General features: G+C 43.7%; 1 protein-coding gene across 1 annotated transcript; it reads left to right on the top strand.

Annotated features, from left to right (window-relative positions):
* The first annotated feature begins 71 nt into the window (after positions 1 to 71).
* LOC120065369 (ubiquitin carboxyl-terminal hydrolase BAP1-like) lies at positions 72 to 17,422 on the top strand. Its single transcript, XM_039016311.1, has 17 exons — positions 72 to 273; positions 552 to 581; positions 692 to 746; positions 5,466 to 5,598; positions 7,227 to 7,346; positions 7,439 to 7,500; positions 8,842 to 8,984; positions 9,344 to 9,422; positions 9,514 to 9,637; positions 10,082 to 10,229; positions 10,472 to 10,644; positions 10,831 to 10,952; positions 11,105 to 11,577; positions 11,984 to 12,219; positions 15,689 to 15,781; positions 15,926 to 15,998; positions 16,309 to 17,422. Exons 1-17 carry the CDS (start codon positions 237 to 239, stop codon positions 16,440 to 16,442), a joined length of 2,235 nt encoding a protein of 744 aa, XP_038872239.1. The 5' UTR covers positions 72 to 236; the 3' UTR covers positions 16,443 to 17,422.
* Positions 17,423 to 21,899: the final 4,477 nt, after the last annotated feature.

The raw sequence follows: 21,899 nt of genomic DNA, 5'->3' as shown, positions 1-21,899 counted from the left end.
TGCTATCTAGTGGAAACCCTCTTGAACGCGACTCTATCGAAGTCGCATCTAAATTACGTACATTTAAGGCGTCCGAGCTGTCATTCTTTTGTGTTTATCTATCAACTAGCTACGACGTTTTAGAAATGTATTTTTCTTCGTTCTGTTAGCTAATTGGATAAACTGTATGTAGTGATTCTATAAATATGGACTGGCGGACTAGCTTTAATATCGATTGACTGTGTGTACATGCAAAAATGAACAAAGGGTGGCTGGAGCTCGAGAGTGACCCTGGTAAGAAGCTAACGCTAGCTAACATTAACCAATTCGTTGTCAAATCTAATCTGTAATCGAAATGTTTGATAATCTATGTTTTACTGTCACTAAACACATCACGTTTAATAATAGCAATTCACGTTATAGTCATATGTCATTGCCACATCTAACGTTAATAGCTATATTGATTGTTCCTTAGCCAGTTGCACAAGGAGGAATAATAAACTCTGTTTGTATGGTCGATGCCATAGTGTTAAACGGTCCATTAACGTGTGGGTTTTCTATGGTGTTTGCAGGGCTGTTCACGCTCTTGGTGGAGGATTTTGGTGAGTTGATTTGACAGGCTGGTTGTTAAAGTAACATGTACTAGATAAGTTTGAACAGCACATACTTTGAGCATCCCTTTGTGTGTTTTGCATGTGTGTTTATAATGTAGGTGTGAAGGGGGTCCAGGTAGAGGAGATATACGACCTACAAAGCAAGTGTCCAAGGTATGGAGTCATGCTATTCAGGCTACTGTCAGTATCTGAAATGGCACCCTATTCTCTAGCCAAAGATGTATTCTTAAGGAGCCTAACATTATACCCTTATGTTATTTTCAGAGGTAGGCTGGCTCTGTCAGCCAAAACAGCCAAATACTCCATCTAAACGTGAATTGATACACAGTTGTGGTATGGTTATAGGAACATAAAGCCCTCTACTTTAATTTCACAAATGCAAAATACACACTTAGTATTCTTGTTAACAAACTTGTTTTTTGCATGACATGAGTCATTTTTCCAACATTTGTTTACAGACAGATTATTTCACTTATAATTCACTGTATCACAATTCCAGTGGGTCAGAAGTTTACATACACTAAGTTGACTGTGCCTTTAAACTAGAGGTCGACCGATTAAACAGAATAGCCGATTTTAATTAGGGCCGATTTCAAGTTTTCATAACAATCGGTAATCAGCATTTTTGGACACCGATTATGACTGATTACATTGCACTCCACGAGGAGACTGCGTGGCAGGCTGACTACCTGCTATGCGAGTGCAGCAAGGAGCCACGGTAAGGTGCTAGCTAGCATTAAACTTATCTTATAAAAAACAATCAAACTTAACATAATTACTAGTTAACTACACATGGTTGATGATATTACTAGTTTATCTAGCTTGTCCTGCGTTGCATATAATCAATGCCGTGCCTGTTAATTCATCATTGAATCACAGCCTACTTCGCCAAATGGGTGATTTAACAAGCGCATTTGCGAAAAAAAGCACTGTCATTGCAGCAATGTGTACCTAACCATAAACACCAATGCCTTTCTTAAAATCAATACACAAGTATATATTTTTAAACCGGCATATTTAGTTAATATTGCCTGCTAACATGAATTTCTTTTAACTAGGGAAATTGTGTCACTTCTCTTGCGTTCTGTGCAAGCAGAGTCAGGGTATATGCAGCAGTTTGGGCCACCTGGCTCGTTGTGAACTGTGTGAAGACCATTTCTTCCTAACAAAACCGTAATTAATTTGCCAGAATTCTACATAATTATGACATAACATTGAAGGTTGTGCAATGTAACAGCAATATTTAGACTTAGGGATGCCATCCGTTAGATAAAATACGGAACGGTTCCGTATTTCACAGAAAAAAATAAACGTTTTGTTTTCGAAATGATAGTTTCCAGATTTGACCATATTAATGACCTAAGGCTCGTATTTCTGTGTTATTATGATTAAGTCTGATTTGAAAGAGCAGTCTGACTGAGCAGTGGTAGGCAGCAGCAGGCTCGTAAGCATTCATTCAAACAGCACTTTCCTGCATTTGCCAGCAGCTCTTCGCTCTGCTTCCAGCATTGCGCTGTTTATGACTTCAAGCCTATCAACTCCCGAGATTAGGCTGGCAATACAAAAGTACCTATTAGAACATCCAATAGTCAAAGGTATATGAAATACAAATGGTATAGAGAGAAATAGTCCTATAATAACTACAACCTAAAACTTCTTACCTGGGAATATTGAAGACTCATGTTAAAAGGAACCACCAGCTTTCATATGTTCTGAGCAAGGAGCTTAAACGTTAGCTTTTTTACATGGCACATATTGCACTTACTTTCTTCTCCAACACTTTGTTTTTGCATTATTTAAACCAAGTTTCATTATTTATTTGAGACAAAATTTATTTTATTGATGTATTATATTAAAATAAGTGTTTATTCAGTATTGTTGTAATTGTCATTATTACAAATATATGTAAAAAAAATCAGCCGAATAATCGGTATCGGCCTTTTATGGTCCTTCAATAATCGGTATCGGCGTTGAAAAATCATGATCGGTCGACCTCTACTTTAAACAGCTTGGAAAATTCCAGAAAAGGATGTCATGGCTTTAGATGCTTCTGATAGGCTTATTGACATCATTTGAGTCAATTGGAGGTGTACCTGTGGATGTATTTCAAGGCCTACCTTCAAACTCAGTGCCTCTTTGCTTGACATCATGGGAAAATCAAAAGAAATCAGCCAAGACCTCCTAAAAAATATTGTAGACCTTCACAAGTCTGGTTCATCCTTGGGAGCAATTTCCAAACGCCTGAAGGTACCACGTTCATCTGTACGAACAATAGTACGCAAGTATAAACACCATGGGACCACGCAGCCGTCATACCACTCAGGAAGGAGACGCGTTCTGTCTCCTAGAGATGAACGTACTTTGGTGCGAAAAGTGCAAATCAATCCCAGAACAACAGCAAAGGACCTTGTGAAGATGCTGGAGGAAACAGGTACAAAGTATCTATATCCACAGAAAAATGAGTCCTATATCGACAACCTTAAAGGCCGCTCAGCAAGGAAGAAGCCACTGCTCCAAAACCGCTAGAAAAAATCCAGACTACGGTTTGCAACTGCACATGGGGACAAAGATTGTACTTTTTGGAGAAAGGTCCTCTGGTCTGATTAAACAAAAATAGAATTGTTTGGCCATAATGACCATCGTTATGTTTGGAGGAAAAAGGGGGAGGCTTGCAAGCCAAAGAACACCATCCCAACTGTGAAGCACGGAGATGACAGCATCATGTTGTGGGGGTACTTTGCTGCAGGAGGGACTGGTAAACTTCACAAAATAGATGGCATCATGAGGATGGAAAATGATGTGGATATATTGAAGCAACATCTCAAGACATCATTCAGGAAGTTAAAGCTTGGTCGCAAATGGGTCTTCCAAATGGACAATGACCCCAATAATACTTCCAAAGTTGTGGCAAAGTGGCCTAAGGACAATAAAGTCAAGGTATTTGAGTGGCCATCACAAAGCCTTGACCTCAATCCTATAGACAATTTGTGGGCAGAACTGAAAAAGTGTGTGTGAGCAAGGAGGCCTACAAACCTGACTCAGTTACACCAGCTCTGTCAGGAGGAATGGGCCAAAATTCACCCAACTTATTGTGGGAAGCTTGTGGAAGGCTACCTGAAACGTTTGACCCAAGTTAAACAATTTAAAGGCAATGCTACCAAATACTAATTGAGTGTATGTGAACTTCTGACTCACTGGGAATGTGATGAAATAAATAAAAGCTGAAATAAATAATTCTCTCTACTATTTTTCTGACATTTCACATTCTTACAATAAAGTGGTGATCCAAATACGGGGCATTTTTACTAGGATTAAATGTTAGGAATTGTGAAACTGAGTTTCAACTGTATATACTAAAATATATTTGGACACCCCTGCAAATGAGTGGATTCGGTTATTTCAGGTGTTTAAAATCTATGCAATGGGGCTGGAGTGGTTTTAAGCTCGCCACCATTGGACTCTGGAGCAGTGGAAACGTGTTCTCTGGAGTGATGGATCATGCCTCACCATCTGGCACTCCATCGAACAAATCTGGTTTTGGCGGATGCCAGGAAAACGCTACCTGCCCCATTGCATAGTGCCAGCTGTAAAATCTGGTGGAGGAGGAGTAATGGTCTGGGGCTGTTTTTCATGGTTCGGGCCCCTTAGTTCCAGTGAAGGGAAACCTTAATGCTACAGCATGCAATGACAATCTAGATGATTCTGTGCTTCCAACTTTGTGGCAACAGTTTGGGGAAGGCCCTTTCTTTTTTCAGAATGACAATGCCCCCCTACATAAAGCGTGGTCCATACAGAAATGGTCTGTCGAGATCGGTGTGGAAGAACTTGATTGGCCTGCACAGTGCCCTGACCTCAACCCCATCGAACACCTTTGGGATGAATTGTTCAGACTGTGCATCGGGCATCTTAACTAAACTCACTTGTACAGAAGATGCGTTTGTACAATGACTCTTATGCTGTGTTTAGATGTATGACGGTTTTTGCGTCCCACAAGTCGGCATAGCAGGGCAAGAAAGACGGTGACTGCAAAAGCAAGCCGGCACAGAGATATTTCACCAGATGTATAAATGTGAAGCATCCTCTTGGCGTTTCCACTCACTACCAAATATGGTAGTGAGAGGAAGCGAAGTGTCCGGCAGTGGGAGAAGCTGGAACGAGATGGATTTTGGCCGACATCCTGCAAATTCTCATCAATGGAACATTTGCTCTCCATACAGTTTTTTTCTTCCCAAAACTAGAATCTGTTATGATCAGAGTGAACAAAATTTTGTAGACTTCACCCTTTGCTAAAGTGCCCTATTATTATTTTTTATTATTGTTTAGGAGTGCAAAGGTGAATTGCGTTATTGCACACACACTTCAAAGTAGGCGTTCCCTAACGCCAGCTTGTACTTGGTTCTGACCAGCTCCTTGCTTTTTCTGCCTACTATGGCTAATTTCTTCCCATTTGAAACAATGGGCTGTGGTCTATCTTGGTTTAGTTATAAAAATCAGTATATGTTGCTATGGTGATTTCAGTAAACAAACATCCGGTAGAAAACAAGGCTATGGCAGATATTTGAACTCCAGCATTCACCGCCAGCCTCAACAGCATTTACCATCATGCTGTCATTGAAAACAAAGACATCTGGTTTGCGGTCTACCTTGTACCATGTAAATGCAGCATTATTGGTATGTGTAATGGAACTGAGAGTCATGATCAAGGGCTACCTATTCCCTACATAGTGCACAACTTTTGACCAGAGCCCTATTTCACACTGTGACAACCTCTTTGAAAGCCTTACTAATGTAAATGAACCCCAATGTGTATGAAAGAACCAAATCTGTGGACTGCTGTCTGTTGACTAACTCCTATCACCCCCCTCCCCCCAGCCCTGTGTATGGCTTCATCTTCCTGTTCAAGTGGATCGAGGAGCGAAGGTCTAGGAGGAAAGTCTCCACCTTGGTGGATGAGACCTCTGTCATTGATGATGACATTGTTAATGACATGTTCTTTGCCCACCAGGTGAGTCTGTTTTAATCCTTGACTACACTGTAGGGTTCAGGGCAGTCAGTTTGCCTTAATACAGATTTGTATGCATGGAGGCTACAGTGCCTTTGGAAAGTCCAGACCCCCTGACTTTTTCCACATTTTGGTAGGTTACAGCTTGATTCTAAAATGTATAAAACAAAATGTTTTCCTCATCAATCTACACACAATACCCCATAATGACAAAGCAAAAACAGGATTTTAGAAATTTTTGCTAATTAATATTAAAAAATACATTTACATAAGTATTCAGACCCTTTACTCAGTACTTTGTTGAAGCACCTTTGGCAGCGATTACAGCCTCCAGTCTTCTTGGGTATGACGCTACAAGCTTGGCGCACCTGTATTTGGGGAGTTTCTCCCATTCTACTCTGCAGATCCTCTCAAGCTCTGTCAGGTTGGATGGGGAGTGTTGCTACACAGCTATTTTCAGGTCTCTCCAGAGATGTCCTTGATGTCCGATCGGGTTCAAGTCCGGGCTCTGGCTGGGCCACTCAAGGACATTCAAAGACTTGTCCCAAAGCCAGGTTTTCTTCAAGGATCTCTCTGTACTTTTCTCCGTTCATCTTTGCTTCAATCCTGACTAGTCTCCCAGTCCCTGCTGCTGAAAAACATCCCCACAGCATGATGCTGCCACCACCATACTTCACCGTAGTGATGGTGCCAGGTTTCCTCCAGAAGTGACGTTCAATCTTGGTTTCATCAGACCAGAGAATTTTGTTTCTCATGGTCTGAGAGTCTTTAGGTGCCTGTTGGCAAACTCCAAGCGAGTTAGGTGCCTTTTACTGACGCATGGCTTCCATCTGGCCACTCTACCATAAAGGCCTGATTGGTGGAGTTCTGCATAGATGGTTGTCCTTCTGGAAGGTTCTCCCGTCTCCACAGAGGAACTCTGGAGCTCTTTCAGTGACCAACGCATTCTTGGTCACCTCCCTGACTAAGGCCCTTCTCCCCAAATTGCTCAGTTTGGCCAGACGGCCAGCTCTAGGAAGAATAATGGAGGACACTGTGTTCTTGGGGACCTTCAGGGCTGCAGAAATGTTTTGGTACCCTTCCCCAGATCTGTGCCTTGACACAGTTCTGTCTCTGCGCTTTATGGACAATTCTTTTGACCTCCATGGCTTGGTTTTTCCTTTGATATTCACTGTGATCTGTAGGACGTTTTATATAGACTGGTGTTCCTTTCCAAATCATGTCCATCAATTGAATTTACCACAGGTGGACTCCAATCAAGTTGTATATCTAAAGGATGATCAGTGGAAACAATATGTACCTGAGCTCAATTTTGAGTCTCATAGCAAAGGGTCTGAATGTTTTTTTTTGTTGGTATAAATTAGCAAAAATGTTTTCGCTTTGGCTTCATGGGGTATTGTGTGTAGATTGCTGAGGAGGATAATTTAAAAAAACAAAACCATTTTAGAATAAGGCTGTAACAAAATGTGGAATTGTCAAGGGGTATGAATACTTTCCGAAGACACTGTATATTGTTGTCAGAATGTGGTGCATTCCGTCATTTCCTACTGTGCCGACGGTGTCATAGGAAGGCATTGTTTTTCTTTTCTTTATGCCATTGAGTTCCTTTCTGTTATTATTTTTGTGTCCAGCTGATCCCAAACTCCTGCGCCACCCATGCACTTCTGAGCGTGCTCCTGAACTGTAGTGGAGTTGAGTTGGGCACTACCCTCAGTCGCATGAAGACCTTCACTAAAGGCTTCGGCCCAGAGGTGAGGTGTACACACCACACACCTCTCTCCAATTTTTACTGTGGTGTCATGATTAATCAAATTTTACATGATGGTATTTTATGTTCTTTCAGAGTAAAGGCTACGCCATTGGAAATGCCCCAGAGTTGGCTAAAGCACACAACAGCCATGCCAGGTAGGAGGCACTGTTGCATCTGTCCCTCCTTATTGTGTATGCCCCTTCATTCTGGGTCTACCACTAGGTTTTATTCACTAGGCACGTAAGAAAAGACTGAAACAGGAAATTACCTACCTGAACTTGTCCAATAAGAAAAGATTGTGTTCATTTTTTGTTGCAAAATGTTTTGCTATGATGTGCACTAATGAATACAACCCTGATGTATACAAATGTGGCACTGCCACCCATGATTGACTGGTATTGCATTTTTTTTTTTACTTAACTAGGCAAGTCAGTTAAGAACAAATTCTTATTTACAATGACGGCCTACCAAAAGAAAAGGGCTGGGATTAAAAAAAATAATAATAAAAAATCTAGGACAAAACACACATCACTACATAAAGAGAGACCTAAGACAACAACATAGCATGACAGCAACACATGACAACATGTTAGTAACACAACATGGCAGCAGCACAAGGTACAAACATTATTGGGCACAGACAACAGCATAAAGGGCAAGAAGGTAGAGACAACAATACATCACGCAAAGCAGCCACAACTGTCAGTAAGAGTGTCCATGATTGAGTCTGAATGAAGAGATAGCGATAAAACTGTCCAGTTTGAGTGTTTGTTGCAGCTCGTTCCAGTCGCTAGCTGCAGCGAACTGAAAAGATGAGCGACCCAGGGATGTGTGTGCTTTGGGGACCTTGAACAGAATGTGACTGGCAGAACGGGTGTTGTATGTGGAGGATGAGGGCTGCAGTAGGTGTCTCAGATAGGGGGGAGTGAGGCCTAAGAGGGTTTTATAAATAAGCATCAACTGCTCGGTCTTGTGACGGGTATACAGAGATGACCAGTTTACAGAAGAGTATAGAGTGCAGTGATGTGTCCTATAAGGAGCATTGGTGGCAAATCTGATGGCCGAATGGTAAAGAACATCTAGCTGCTCGAGAGCACCCTTACCTACTGATCTATAAATTCTCTCTGTAATCTAGCATGGATAGGATGGTCATCTGAATCAGGGTTAGTTTGGCAGCTGGGGTGAAAGAGGAGTGATTACGATAGAGGGACCCAAGTCTAGATTTAACTTTACCCTGCAGCTTTGATATGTGTTGAGAGAAGGACAGTGCACCGTCTAGCCATACTCCCAAGTACTTGTATGAGGTGACTACCTCAAGCTCTAAACCCTCAAAGGTAGTAATCACACCTGTGGGCAAGGAGCAGTCTTCTTACCAAACCACATGACCTTTGTTTTGGAGGTGTACAGAACAAGGTTACGGGCAGTGAATGGAAAGGGCTACCAGTGATGTTCAGCTCTGTCCAATTCTCACACCTCTTCCTTCTCTTTCCATGGAGACCGGAGCCCAGGCACCTGCCGGAGAAGCAGAACGGGATTAGCGCCGTGCGGACCATGGAAGCATTCCACTTTGTCAGCTACGTGCCCATCAAAGACCGCTTGTTTGAGCTAGACGGCCTCAAGGCGTACCCCATTGACCACGGTAAGAACTGCAAACTGTGATAGACTTAGAGAAGCAGCATTGTACCACTAACTCACGTTGAGACAGCCTGGTGCCTTCAAAGCACCTTGCTACGACTTCTCTAATCTACTGCGTGGCTTTATAATATAACTACTGTTTGACTACAATGGCTGTATCCCAAATGCTACCCTATTCCAGGTATAGTGCACTACTCTTGGCCTGTTCTGCTAGGGTCTAAATTTGTGCACTATATAGGGAATAGGGTGCCAATTGGGGGGACACTAGGTGTACGCTCCAGTGACCTCATGGGCTCTATATGAAAGCAGCTTTTAGGGGGGTCAATTGTAAACACTTTAATTTTCTCTCGCTTTCTCTCTCAGGGCCATGGGGAGAGGAGGAGGAGTGGACGGATAAGGCACGGCGGGTCATTATGGAGAGGATTGGCTTGGCCACGGCTGGGTGAGCCAGGGGCCAATCTCCTGCCTCAGTAACACTGAATGAGATGTTCAGACTCTAGCTCTCTCTCACACACACTTTTCGTCCCTCCCAGAGAGCCCTACCATGATATCCGCTTCAACCTGATGGCAGTGGTTCCGGACCGCAGGGTGAAGTATGAGTCAAAACTGGAGATCCTGAAGAGGAACAGGCAGATGGTACTGGAGGGGCTACAGCAGGTCAGGAGACACAGGGGTGTGTGCGTGTGTGTGAGCGCACGGTGGCAGGGAGCCTAGTGGTTAAGAGTGTTGGTCCAGTAACCGAAAGGTTGCTGGTTTATATGCCTGAGCCGACTGACAGATTTGTTTTACCTAATGTGCCCTTGAGTAAGGCACTTAACCTTATTTACTCTAGATAAGAGTGCCTGTAAAATGATTAGTGTGTATAAAATCATAACTATCAAACGGTTCTGGAGTGGCTACAGTAGGTCTGGACACAGACAACGGAGCCCACTGATACCGCCCAGTGAGAATGTGCGTGTCTGTATATCTGTTTATATGTGTCTGGGTACATTTAGCTTACCTGGTGCCCTTGGTTAGCTAAAACGAATGCACCAATAGACGCATACAGACATGCACAATGTCTGTCTGATTGACTTGATATGAGTGTGACATGTTCCCCAGCTGATCCGGGTCACCCAGCCAGAGCTTGTACAGGACAGGAAGCAGCCAGACTCCTCCCCCTCAGACGACACACCCCCTACTATCAAAAAAGAAGAGGCAGACCCTCAACCTGTTACATCACAGGGGGCTGAGCAGACTCCTCCCACAGGTATTAAATTCAGCTCTGAACCTCCCCAATGTTGATTCTCTTTATAGATACGAGAATGTGAGTCTTATGAGTCACCCTATTGCCTTTACTGTGCACTACCTTTGCCCAGGGCCCTGTCAAAAGTACTGCACTATATATGGAATAGGGTGTCATTTGGGATGCAACCTGTTGCAGGGTATGATGTGCTTCAACTGGTACATTGACATTCATGGACTCTGACCATGTGTTCCACTGTTGTGCAGACACAGCAGCCCAGTCCCAATTGGTCCCGAGCCCCTCAGGCAAGGGGAAAGCCATGGGGAAACCAGCTGCCCCATTGGGGGGAGCGGGGACCTCCCAGCCTGTCACCAGCCCCATCGTCCCTCGCCTACCAGCCTTCTTGGACAACCACAACTACGCCAAGTCCCCCATGCAGGTCGGGGGGACGGGTTATGATGTGACACAACTCAACATTTCCACACAAATCTCTCATTGACATTAATGCATGATGATTTTTTCAACAGTCTTGACTTACATACTCCTATCTCAAGTTAGGATTCGACTCGAAGCCAATACTGTATGTTTGCCTTGGCAAGGTCGCTGATTGGTTGTTCTCTGACAGGAGGTTGAGGACCTTGCGACAGGAGTGGGTCATCCCCGGGTGCCCGGTGCGCCCCAGCCCCCCTACTCTGATGACGATGACTATGAGGATGAAGAGGAGGAAGAGATTGGCACACCAACCAGGTCAGCACCTTCACATCACATGGGCCCGTATTCACAAAGCATCTCAGCGTAGGAGTGCTGATCTAGGATCAAAATGTTATCTTCCAAGCAATTGGAGTGCTTGAAATGTATTGGTTATGTTTGTGCATTTGTCCGTGTATTTGTGTGCGTAGGTTCAGGCGTAAAGGGGTGCTGCGTTCCCGTACAGGCCGTGTCGGGGGAGGCAGCGGCGTAGAGACCAAGCTGGCACTCGGCGTCCTGGCCGAGAAACTCAAGAAGGAAGTCCAGAGGAAAGACTCTCTGGCCACGCCCCTCTCCGTCCGTACCGAGGGCCGCACTGGGGGCATCGTGATCACGGCTGCCTCCCAGCCCTCGCCCACACCCAGCAACGAGAGCACCGACACCGCCTCGGAGATCGGCAGCGCCTTCAACTCACCACTGCGCTCCCCGGCCCGCTCCCAGGCGGCCACGCGGCCCTCCAGCCCTGTGGCATCTCACCTGTCCCGGGTGTTGTTTGGGGAGGATGAGGGTCTGCTGAGGCTGGATGCCAGACAGAACCGGGCTGTCAGAGAGCTGGGGCCCTCCGTCAGCACCGCCCTGCTGCACCTACAGGAGGACGGGGTTATATACACTGTACCGCCATCCGGTGAGGAAGGACGGGTGTGTGCGTGGGTGGGTGAGAGCGATTGAAATTGAGGTATTGGACCTGTGGGGAAGCGAACATGGGCACTCGATTAAGATCATCGTAAATTACATTTCAAAGAGCATCTGTTTACCTTCAGACCTAATGACATAATCCATTATTTATACCTGGATTATACTAATCTAATACCAGAGTCACACCGCTCTTGAGATGCATATGGAAGACGATATCACTGAGTTGGAACCAGACCTGGGTTCAAGCACTATTTGAAATATTTTAAGACCATCTGTGCTTAATTGCATTCCAGGCAGGCTAAAGCAAACACTCAAAGTATTTGAAAGATTTTAAGAGTATTTGAATCCAGGTCTGGTTTATAGCTGCTAAATAGGTATGTTTCTTGCCTGTACAGCTGATACAGCTCTTGAAGAGAAGAAGGCAGGCGCTCCAGAGCCGGTAAAAGAGCAAGGTAGCAATCCAGCAGTAGAGGGGGACGGAGTGAAGGAGGAGGGGAAGGAGGGACCATCGGTGGAGGTGAAAGAGGAAGAGATCAGAGATGCAACAGAGGTCAAACCCAGCATGGAAAAGGTCATCTCCACGGAAACCGTTGGAAGCAACAAGCCATCTGGTGAAAAATACTCTCCTAAAGTAAGTCCTTTCCCTTTTTCTTAGAAACATATCTGGCGATATAAACTCAGCAAAAAAAGAAACGTCCTCTCACTGTCAACTGTGTTTATTTTCAGCAAACTTAACATGTGTAAATATTTGTATGAACAAAACAAGATTCAACAACTGAGACATGACATAAACTGAACAAGTTCCACAGACATGTGACTGTTCCATTTCGGTTAATGTGTCCCTGAACAAAGGGAGGGTCAAAATCAAAAGTAACTGTCTGGTGTGGCCACCAGCTGCATTAAGTATTGCTGTGCATCTCCTCATGGACTGCACCAGATTTGCCAGTTCTTGCTGTGAGATGTTACCCCACTCTTCCACCAAGGCACCTGCAAGTTCCCAGACATTTCTGGGGGGAATGGCCCTAGCCCTCACCCTCCGATCCAACAGGTCCCAGACATGCTCAATGGGATTGAGATCCGGGCTCTTCAATGGCCATGGCAGAAGACTGACATTCCTGTCTTGCAGGAAATCACGCACAGAACGAGCAGTATGGCTGGTGGCATTGTCATGTCAGGATGAGCCTGCAGGAAGGGTACCACATGAGGGAGGAGGGTGTCTTCCCTGTAACGCACAACATTGAGATTGCCTGCAATGACAACAAGTTCAGTCCGATGACGCTGTGACACACCGCCCCAGACCATGACGGACCCTCCACCTCCAAATCGATCCTGCTCCAGATTACAGGCCTTGGTGTAACGCGCATTCCTTCGACGATAAACGCGAACCCTCGTCAGTGAAGAGCACTTTTTGCCAGTCCTGTCTGGTCCAGCGACGGTGGGTTTGTGCCCATAGGTGACGTTGTTGCCGGTGATGTCTGGTGAAGACCTGCCTTACAACAGGCCTACAAGCCCTCAGTCCAGCCTCTCTCAGCCTATTGCGGACAGTCTGAGCACTGATGGAGGGATTGTGCGTTCCTGGTGTAACTCGGGCAGCTGTTGCCATCCTGTACCTGTCCCGCGGGTGTGATGTTCAGATGTACCCATCCTGTGCAGTTGTTGTTACACGTGGTCTGCCACTGCGAGTACGATCAGTTGTCCGTCCTGTCTCCCTGTAGCGCTGTATTGGGCCTCTCACAGTACGGACAGTGCAATGTATTGCCCTGGCCACATCTGCAGTCCTCATGCCTCCTTGCAGCATGCCTAAGGCACGTTCACGCAGATGAGCAGGGACCCTGGGCATCTTTCTTTTGGTGTTCTTCAGAGTCAGTAGAAAGGCCTCTTTAGTGTCCTAAGTTTTCATAACTGTGACCTTAATTGCCTACCGTCTGTAAGTTGTTAGTGTCTTAACGACCATTCCACAGATGCATGTTCATTGATTGTTTATGGTTCATTGAACAAGCATGGGAAACAGTGTTTAAACCCTTTACAATGAAGATCTGTGAAGTTATTTGGATATTTACAAATTATCTTTGAAAGACAGGGTCCTGAAAAAGGGACTTAGTTTATATAATTAGTACTAGTCAAGTTGAGACACCTACTTTAAAAAAAATAATTTAACTGTTTTCTACATTGTAGAATAATAGTGAAGACATCACAATTATGAAATAAACATGGAATCATGTATAAGCAAAAAAAGTGTTAAACATATCAAAATATTTGAGATTCTTCAAAGTACCCACCCTTTGCCTTGATGACAGCTTTGCACACGCTTGACATTCTCTCAACCAGCTTCACCTGGAATGCATTCAAATGCATTAAATCACTTCAACCCAATTGAGATGGTTTGGGAACCAAAAGCAGCCAAGTGCTCAGCATATATGGGAACTCAAGACTGTTGGAAAGGCATTCCAGGTGAAGCTGGTTGAGAGAATGCGAAAGTGTAGAAATCTTTCATCAAGGGTGGCTACTTTGAACAATCTCAAATAAAATGTATAACTTTTTTTGGTTACTACATGATTCCATATGTTATTTCATAGTTTTGATGTCTAAAGTGTTCTTCTATAATTTTAGAAAAGCGTTAAAATAAATGAAACCCCTGGAATGAGTAGGGAGAGAGCCTAAAGCAGCACCTGGATCTTCTGCACAGATTGTCAGACCTGGACCCTGACTGACTAAATCTCAGTAGTACAAAAATATTGGCGTTCCAAAAAAGGTCTAGTTCCCAGGACCACAAATACCATCTAGACACCATTGCCCTAGCACGCACAAAAAAACTATACATACCTCGGCCTTAACATCAGCGCCACAGGTAACTTCCACGAAGCTGTGAACGAGCTGAGCGACAAGGCAACAGCTCGCTGTGACACTGATATTTAGGCCGAGGTATGCATCGTTTTTTGTGCTCTAGGGCAACGGTGTCTAGATGAAAGCATATCAGTGATATCGTCTTTCTATGCCATCAAAGGGAACATAAAATTTGACATACCAAATAAGATCTGGCTAAAAATACAGTTATAGATCCGCTCACCAACCAAGAATGGGACCAACCAAATTGAGAGACTCCATGAAGAATTCTGCAAAAATATCCTCATCGTACAATGTAAAACACCAAATAATCCATGCAGAGTAGAATTAGGCCGATACCAGCTAATTATCAAAATCCAGAAAAGAGCCGTTAAATTCTACAACCACCTAAAAGGAAGCGATTCCCAAACCTTCCATAACAAAGCCATCACCTACAGAGAGATGAACCTGGAGAAGAGTCCCCTAAGCAAGCTGGTCCTAGGGCTCTGTTCACAAACAGACCCCACAGAGCCCCAAGACAGCAACACAGTTAGATCCAACCAAATCATGAGAGAACCAAAAGATAATTACTTGACACATTGGAAAGAATTAACAAAAGACTGAGCAAACTACAATGCTATTTGGCCCTAAACAGAGAGTACAGTGGAAGAATACCTGACCACTGTGACTGACCCAAACTTAAGGAAAGCTTTGACTATGTACAGACTCAGTGAGCATAGCCTTGCTATTGAAAAAGGATGCAATAGGCAGACCTGGCTTTCAAGAGAAGAAAGGCTATGTGCACACTGCCCACAAAACAAGGTGGAAACTGAGCTGCACTTCCTAACCTCCTGCCCAATGTATGACCATATTAGAGACATATTTCCCTCAGATTACACAAACCCACAAAGAATTCGAAAACAAACACAATATTGATCAACTCCCATATCTACTGGGTGAAATACCACAAGATGTGTGACTTGTTGCCACAATAGGGCAACGAGTGAAGAACAAACACCATTGTAAATACAACCCATGTTTATTTATTTTCCCTTTTGTATTTGAACTATTTGCTAATAATATGACATTTGAAATGTCTTTATTCTTTTGAAACTTCTGTGAGTGTAATGTTTACTGTTAATTTTTATTGTTTTATTGAACTTTATCTACTTTATCTACAATGTTAACATATAATTGGCATGCCAATAAAGCCCTTGAATTTAACTGAATTGAGAGCGAGTGTGTGTCACAATTTGTTTCTCACTTGTTTCCTGCAGGAGCTGCTTGCTCTGCTCAAGTGTGTGGAGGCTGACATCGCCAACTATGAAGTGTTTCTAAAGGAGGAGGTGGAGAAGAGGAAAAAATACAAGGTTATTGTAGTTGCTCTAAAGCAGAGCCATTAAAACGTTTAATCACAGACATCCAAATCTATGTGGGCGTGTTTGTTATGTATTTTGTGTGTGGGTTTTGTATGTTGGTGTGCTAATCTCAATGTTCACCCATGTTTTGACCAGATTGATGACCAGAGGAGGACCCATAATTATGACGAGTTCATCTGCACCTTCATATCCATGCTGGCACAAGAAGGTAAGGCCACCTCTTTCCTTTGGTATGGCAACCTAGGTGGATTTTCATGCACATTCTGTCTTTTCCTCTACCTCCCTCTCTCCTTTCACTCATATTAACTAATGTCACATCGCTATATTTCACCCCTACTGCCAGAGACCCATGCTGGTTGAGAGTAGTTAATAAATTATGCTTTTTCTTCTCTGACAAGGGTTTTCATGCAGGAAATGTTTTATATGTCTCTCAGGCAATTTTACAGGAACCTCTTTTAAATAAAATCAATGGAGTTCAGTCATTGTCATTTCTCCTCTGATCAGCTTTCTGTCTGCAGGCATGTTGGCCAGTCTGGTTGAGCAGAATATCTCTGTGCGTCGTCGCCAGGGAGTGAGCATCGGCCGTTTACACAAACAGAGGAAACCAGATCGCAGGAAACGCTCGCGACCCTACAAGGCCAAGCGCCAGTGACCGCAGGAAGTGCTAGCTTGGGGTCCCTCTGCACCAATCATGGCAGAGAAAAGGCAAAAACCCTTGTTGCACTCATGACATTGTCCTGTGACTTCAGGGAGAGAATTACTCATTCATGTTGTATTTTAGTGCCATTTTTTTTTTTTCATCCAATGGACCATCTGTTGATTAGCTGAACCAAATGATGTAACGTTATGCTTTCCTGTAATATTTTTTTTAATGCATGTTAAAGTCCCAAATGGCACCTTATTCCTATATAATGCACTACCCTATGGGCCATGGTCAAAATAGTGCACCATATAGGGAATAGGGTGACATTTGGGATGAACACCTAGTCTCCATGTTAAAAGGACCTTTGTCTGTGCCATCACACTGTGTACTGGGTTGTGTTCATTAGGGCAGAAAATGTTTTGCAATAGGAAAATAAGCATTTGCAATTCCGGATAGTCATTCCATTGGGGGCCTAATGAACACACCCCAGGGGTGACTCAACTGACTGTGGGACACAGGAAGCTGCTTGGAAGTCTGGGAGTTAGTCTGATCATGTGACGTGATATAATCCTCATTCCTGGCAAGCAGGGCTGGTTCACCACTATTTGCTTGCTTGTATCATGCTTTGGCAGTACTGTATGGTTGTATCCCAGATGGCACCCTATTTCCTATAAAGTGCACTACTTTTAGGGCCCAAGGGCTCTGTTCAAAGTAGGGAACTAGGGAATGGGGTGCCATTTGGGACTTAGTCTAAATCTCTTTGGAGGTCCTATAACTGTATAGATGAGATCTACTCCTTTAATGTTTTATCTGTAAATCTCTCAATTGAGATTCTGATCATTGGAGAGCATTGTCAGTGTGTTTTTGTACATACAGTATGTATCCGTCTGCTCAGCATCAGTGGTAACAGAAGTGTTTTTATTTTTTAATTTGTTATCCTAGTCACATGAATAACTACAATAAACTCAACAAAAGCACTATGGACCTCACTCACTCCTCATGTCATAGGTGGATGTCTGGGTCATATTTGGTGAGCTGAAATCACTGGGGCCTGGCTTTGACAGTGCATTTGTTTCATAACTTGAATAGCTTTATACATGGTGAGACTCCACTGGAGCTGGATAGGACACGTTTCTTTGAAAGAATACAGACTCTATTCCAAGAAAAGCTGTCCATTGGGCACAAGAGGGGAGGCTCAAGACAACGTGGTGGAGAACAGTCGAGACAGTTCCAGCAACATCAGCAGGGTCACAATGGAGAAGAGCCTTTGTTGCTGCGCTATGCTATGCGCCAGTCAGTGCTACAGGGTTATGGCTAGAAGGGATACAGCTTTTGTCAAATTAACATCAAAAGTTGAAATGTAACGCTTTTCTTAATCTAATTATCCTAACCTGCTGCATTAATTATCCCAACCTGCTAAGGTAAATTATAACCTGCTACGAAAAGTCTGACAAGCTGTACCCCATTCAGTCAAAACTGCGCGATGGGGCGAGTGAGTAATGCTTGTTGAGAGAATTGCCAAGCAGACATTTTGTGCAGTTGCTGCCGATGTCCACTAGGTGTAGCTGTGACTACAGGGTGAGTGCTGCTGAACCTTTTTTTGTTGTCACGGACAGTTATATCGTCAAGACTTCTCCACCGTCAGCAAGGCTTCGCACCACATGGGATCCTTCCAATGCAGTGCCAGGTTGGATACTTTTAGGCACATTGTCCAATAGTATCATACACTACCATTCAAAAGTTTGGGGTCACTTAGAAAGGTACTTTTTTTTTTTAAGAAACATTATTTGTCCATTAAAATAACATCAAATTGATCAGAAATAGTGTAGACATTAATGTTGTAAATAACTTTTGAAGCTGGAAATGGCTTTATAATTTAAATAAAAAATGGAATATCTACATAGGTGTACAGAGGCCCATTATCAGCAACCATCAGTTCCTCTGTCCCGTGTCTGTTCTTTTGCCCATCATATTTTATTTTTATTGGCCAGTCTGAGATATGGCTTTTTCTTTGCAACTTTGCCTAGAAGGCCAGCATCCTGGAGTCGCCTCTTCACTGTTGATATTGAGACTGGTGTTTTGTGGGTACTATTTAATGAAGCTGCCAGTTGAGGACTTGTGAGGCATCTGTTTCTCAAACTAGATACTCTAATGTACTTGTCCTCTTGCTCAGTTGTGCACTGGGGCCTCCCACTCCTCTTTCTATTCAGGTTAGAGTCAGTTTGTGCTGTTCTGTGAAGGGAGTAGTACACAGCGTTGTACGAAATCGTCAGTTTCTTAGCAATTTCTCGCATGGAATAGACTTCAGAACAAGAATAGACTGATCAGTTTCAGAAGAAAGTTATTTGTTTCTGGCCATTTTGAGCTTGTAATCGAAACCACAAATGCTGATACCTCAGATACTCAACTAGTCTAAAAAAGGACAGTTGTATTGCTTCTTTAATCAGGACAACAGTTTTCAGCTGTGTTAACATAATTGCAAAAGGGTTTTCTAATGATCAATTAGCCTTTTAAAATTATAAAGTTGAATTAGCTAACAACGTGGCATTAGAACACAGGAGTGATGGTTGCTGATAATGGGCCTCTGTCTGCTAATGTAGATATTACAGCACACTCACTCAGGGCCAACAGTGCAGTGACATGACCACGTTGGTACAGGAATTTAAAAAGGATGTTATCTTTCTCTTTTAGGCAGTGTATATTTAACTGGCAGAAAATGAATGGAGGTGGACGACAGTATGCTAACCCAATGTTAACTTTCATGCATTTCCTTAACCCTAACCTTATTCTCATTGACATTATACCTAATTTTAACCTAAACCTTGTTCCTAAGTCTAACCTTAAACAAGTAATTTCGTCCCATATGCCTCAATTTAAAAATGTTGTTCTGCCGATTCAATACACTTTTCTTTAAATACACAACACAACAACAGGATCTAATATTAGATTGTGTAACAACAAACATTTTCCCTCATAACTCAATGTCACTGGCACAACACCAGGGAGATGGGCTGAATTGAACGTAGTAACTCCTCTCAATGTACTTGGAACATCTGAACATTTAATGACTTTAGGACCAAGGAGATGTATTCAAAATAGCTTCTGATGTTTCGTAATACGTGTTCATTGATGGTAAAATGTGCCTGTTTGTCCATTTCCTGAAAAGTTACAGGGAAGATTAAACATTTTAATGAATTATGACTTGACATGCTCATTTAACATTTCCATGGCAGAGGTACATGCACACCAGTGCTGATCACACATAAACACTAACCACTTCCTACCACAACCACACATCCATCATTGTCTTTGTGTCAGTGAACCTATCTGCCAATCTCTTTCATCCCATTCAGTCCAAAATGAACCATTGACTGGCTTTTCACAGAAGTATTAATGGTGCTGAGGGGAGAGATTATAGATAGCCCTGTCAATGATGGAGTAGCCTGGGCTAGAGAGGAAATGAATCTGAATCTGTTTATTCCCTTGGGTCCTGCAGAGCACAGCGTCTGGTCAATAGTCTGATCTGGTGACTCCTCAGTCCTCACAGTGGCCAGAGAGGACTGACAGGGGAAGGGGACAGGGAGTCTGTCTACATCACATATAGCATCCTACTCTCTATATAGTGCACTACTTTTGATCAGAGCTCAATTGGCCCTGGTCAAAAGTAGTGCACTAAATAGGGAATAGGGTGCCATTTGGAATCCATCCTGTGTCTAATGCCCTTTGAGAATGTACCCTTTTAAGAGGAAGAGAACGTGCAGGTGTAACAGTATAACTTTACGTCGTCCCCTCGCCCCGACACGGGCGCGAACCAGGGACCCTCTGCACACATCAACAACTGACACCCACGAAGCGTCGTTACCCATCGCTCCACAAAAGCCGCGGCCCTTGCAGAGCAAGGGGCAACACTATATCTAGGTTTTCAGAGCAAGTGACGTAACTGATTGAAACGCTACTAGCGCGTACCCGCTAACTAGCTAGCCATTTCACATCTGTTACACAGGCTTCATTGAAGATTTATTTTCTGCTGTTTAGTGGTTACTCATTTTCATTCTCAGAGATTTGGAACATAAGAGGGTATACAACCTGGAGAGCACCACTGACAACCCTCTCCATGGAGCATACAGTAGGTCTATAACAAACACTAGGTCTACACATGCCTTAGAAAATGGAAATGAATAACAGGTCACATGGATCAAATTGCCTCTATATTGATAAAAGGTCTGTTTTTCATAGCGGTTCGGTGGGTTCAAGTGTCTTGCCCCCTCCTCGGGCACTGCGTGACCCCTACGCCTCCTACAAGGATCTATTTAGGCAGCCGAGACAAATTAGGATTTAGGGCACGCGCCCGTACGCGCGCTCTCCCGTTTGCGTCAGCACATGTCCTAACCCTTTATGCCAGTGCGCGAGCTCGGTGCAGGAAACTGAATTGTAGGTGATGATGGCGGAAGGAGAGCAGCGTTGAGTTGTCTCTGAGTTTTTATTCTAACTGTAGAAACCTCTACTACATCGTTTCTCTCCTCCTAATCATCTCCCAAGACGATGGGGAATGAAGGCAGCATCGAGGGAGAGGGCCAGCCGGGCCAGCCCGGCTCCACTGTTCCTTCTGCGAGTGCTCCGACTTCCATTTCAGCACCAGCGGGCTCTGGACAGCTCATCAAGCCCAGCAATGGTGCGCCAACAGGAGGTACAGGGACCGGACTCGGCCCGGGGATTAACAGGTAGGCTACAATCTAGGACAGTTCTCTGCAGAACCGTGACAATAAAACGACAGTGTTTCCGTTTCCAGGATATTTATTTATCGTGGCGGATGTCATGTAGCCTAGCCTATAGTGGCCGTTTTTCAGAATGTGGAGAAAATACAGCTGGTGTTTTAATTATTAATTTACAATATCGCTGTAACACATACTGTCCATATAGATGATTCCTAGTTTTAATATTTTGGTTACAATGTAGGGTATGTTTAGAATATAGGCTACATTTACAAATTTGATGCATGCATACATGTATAAAACCTCACGTTAACAGGCGGGTAAGATATAAAGGCCATTGTATAAACTATAAAGGGGAAGTAGACATTTTAAATCGTGAATGGCCACAGCTCTAAACTGTGTAATTTACAGCGTGCGTATTGTAGCCACCAAACTGAACATTTTCATTGATGAAGATTCCACGCCCGCTCTCGCACGGTGCGCGTGAATGTGGGCCATCAGATTGTAGCTAGACTAGAGTGGCCATCTCTTTGTAAAAATGGACCGAAACACCTTGTTCATATTATTTTACGTTTTCTCTACGAGCGATACTATCTAAAACATGTACCTGTATTTAGCTGATAAGCAATTCCATTCATTTTTACGCTTTGATTCCACGATGGGCGTGACTTGTGACGATAAGCAACTGCTGTGACCGTAGTGGCCTTCTCACGTGACGTGGATTCAGAGAATATCGATAATGGGCTATCCATGA

Source organism: Salvelinus namaycush, chromosome 20 (assembly GCF_016432855.1).
Source record: "Salvelinus namaycush isolate Seneca chromosome 20, SaNama_1.0, whole genome shotgun sequence".
NCBI classification, from domain to species: domain Eukaryota; kingdom Metazoa; phylum Chordata; class Actinopteri; order Salmoniformes; family Salmonidae; genus Salvelinus; species Salvelinus namaycush.
Note: the sequence above shows the minus strand (reverse complement) of the source record. Positions and strands in the feature narration are given on the sequence as shown.

What these genes read in the sequence shown, in the direction of transcription:
- LOC120065369 (XM_039016311.1), top strand. Translation starts at nt 237, where the DNA reads ATGAACAAAGGGTGGCTGGAGCTCGAGAGTGACCCTG. An exon ending in GCTCTTGGTGGAGGATTTTG is followed by an intron (nt 582 to 691) that starts GTGAGTTGATTT and finishes TTTATAATGTAG; the next exon opens with GTGTGAAGGGGGTCCAGGTA. An exon ending in AGAAGAGGAAAAAATACAAG is followed by an intron (nt 15,782 to 15,925) that starts GTTATTGTAGTT and finishes TGTTTTGACCAG; the next exon opens with ATTGATGACCAGAGGAGGAC.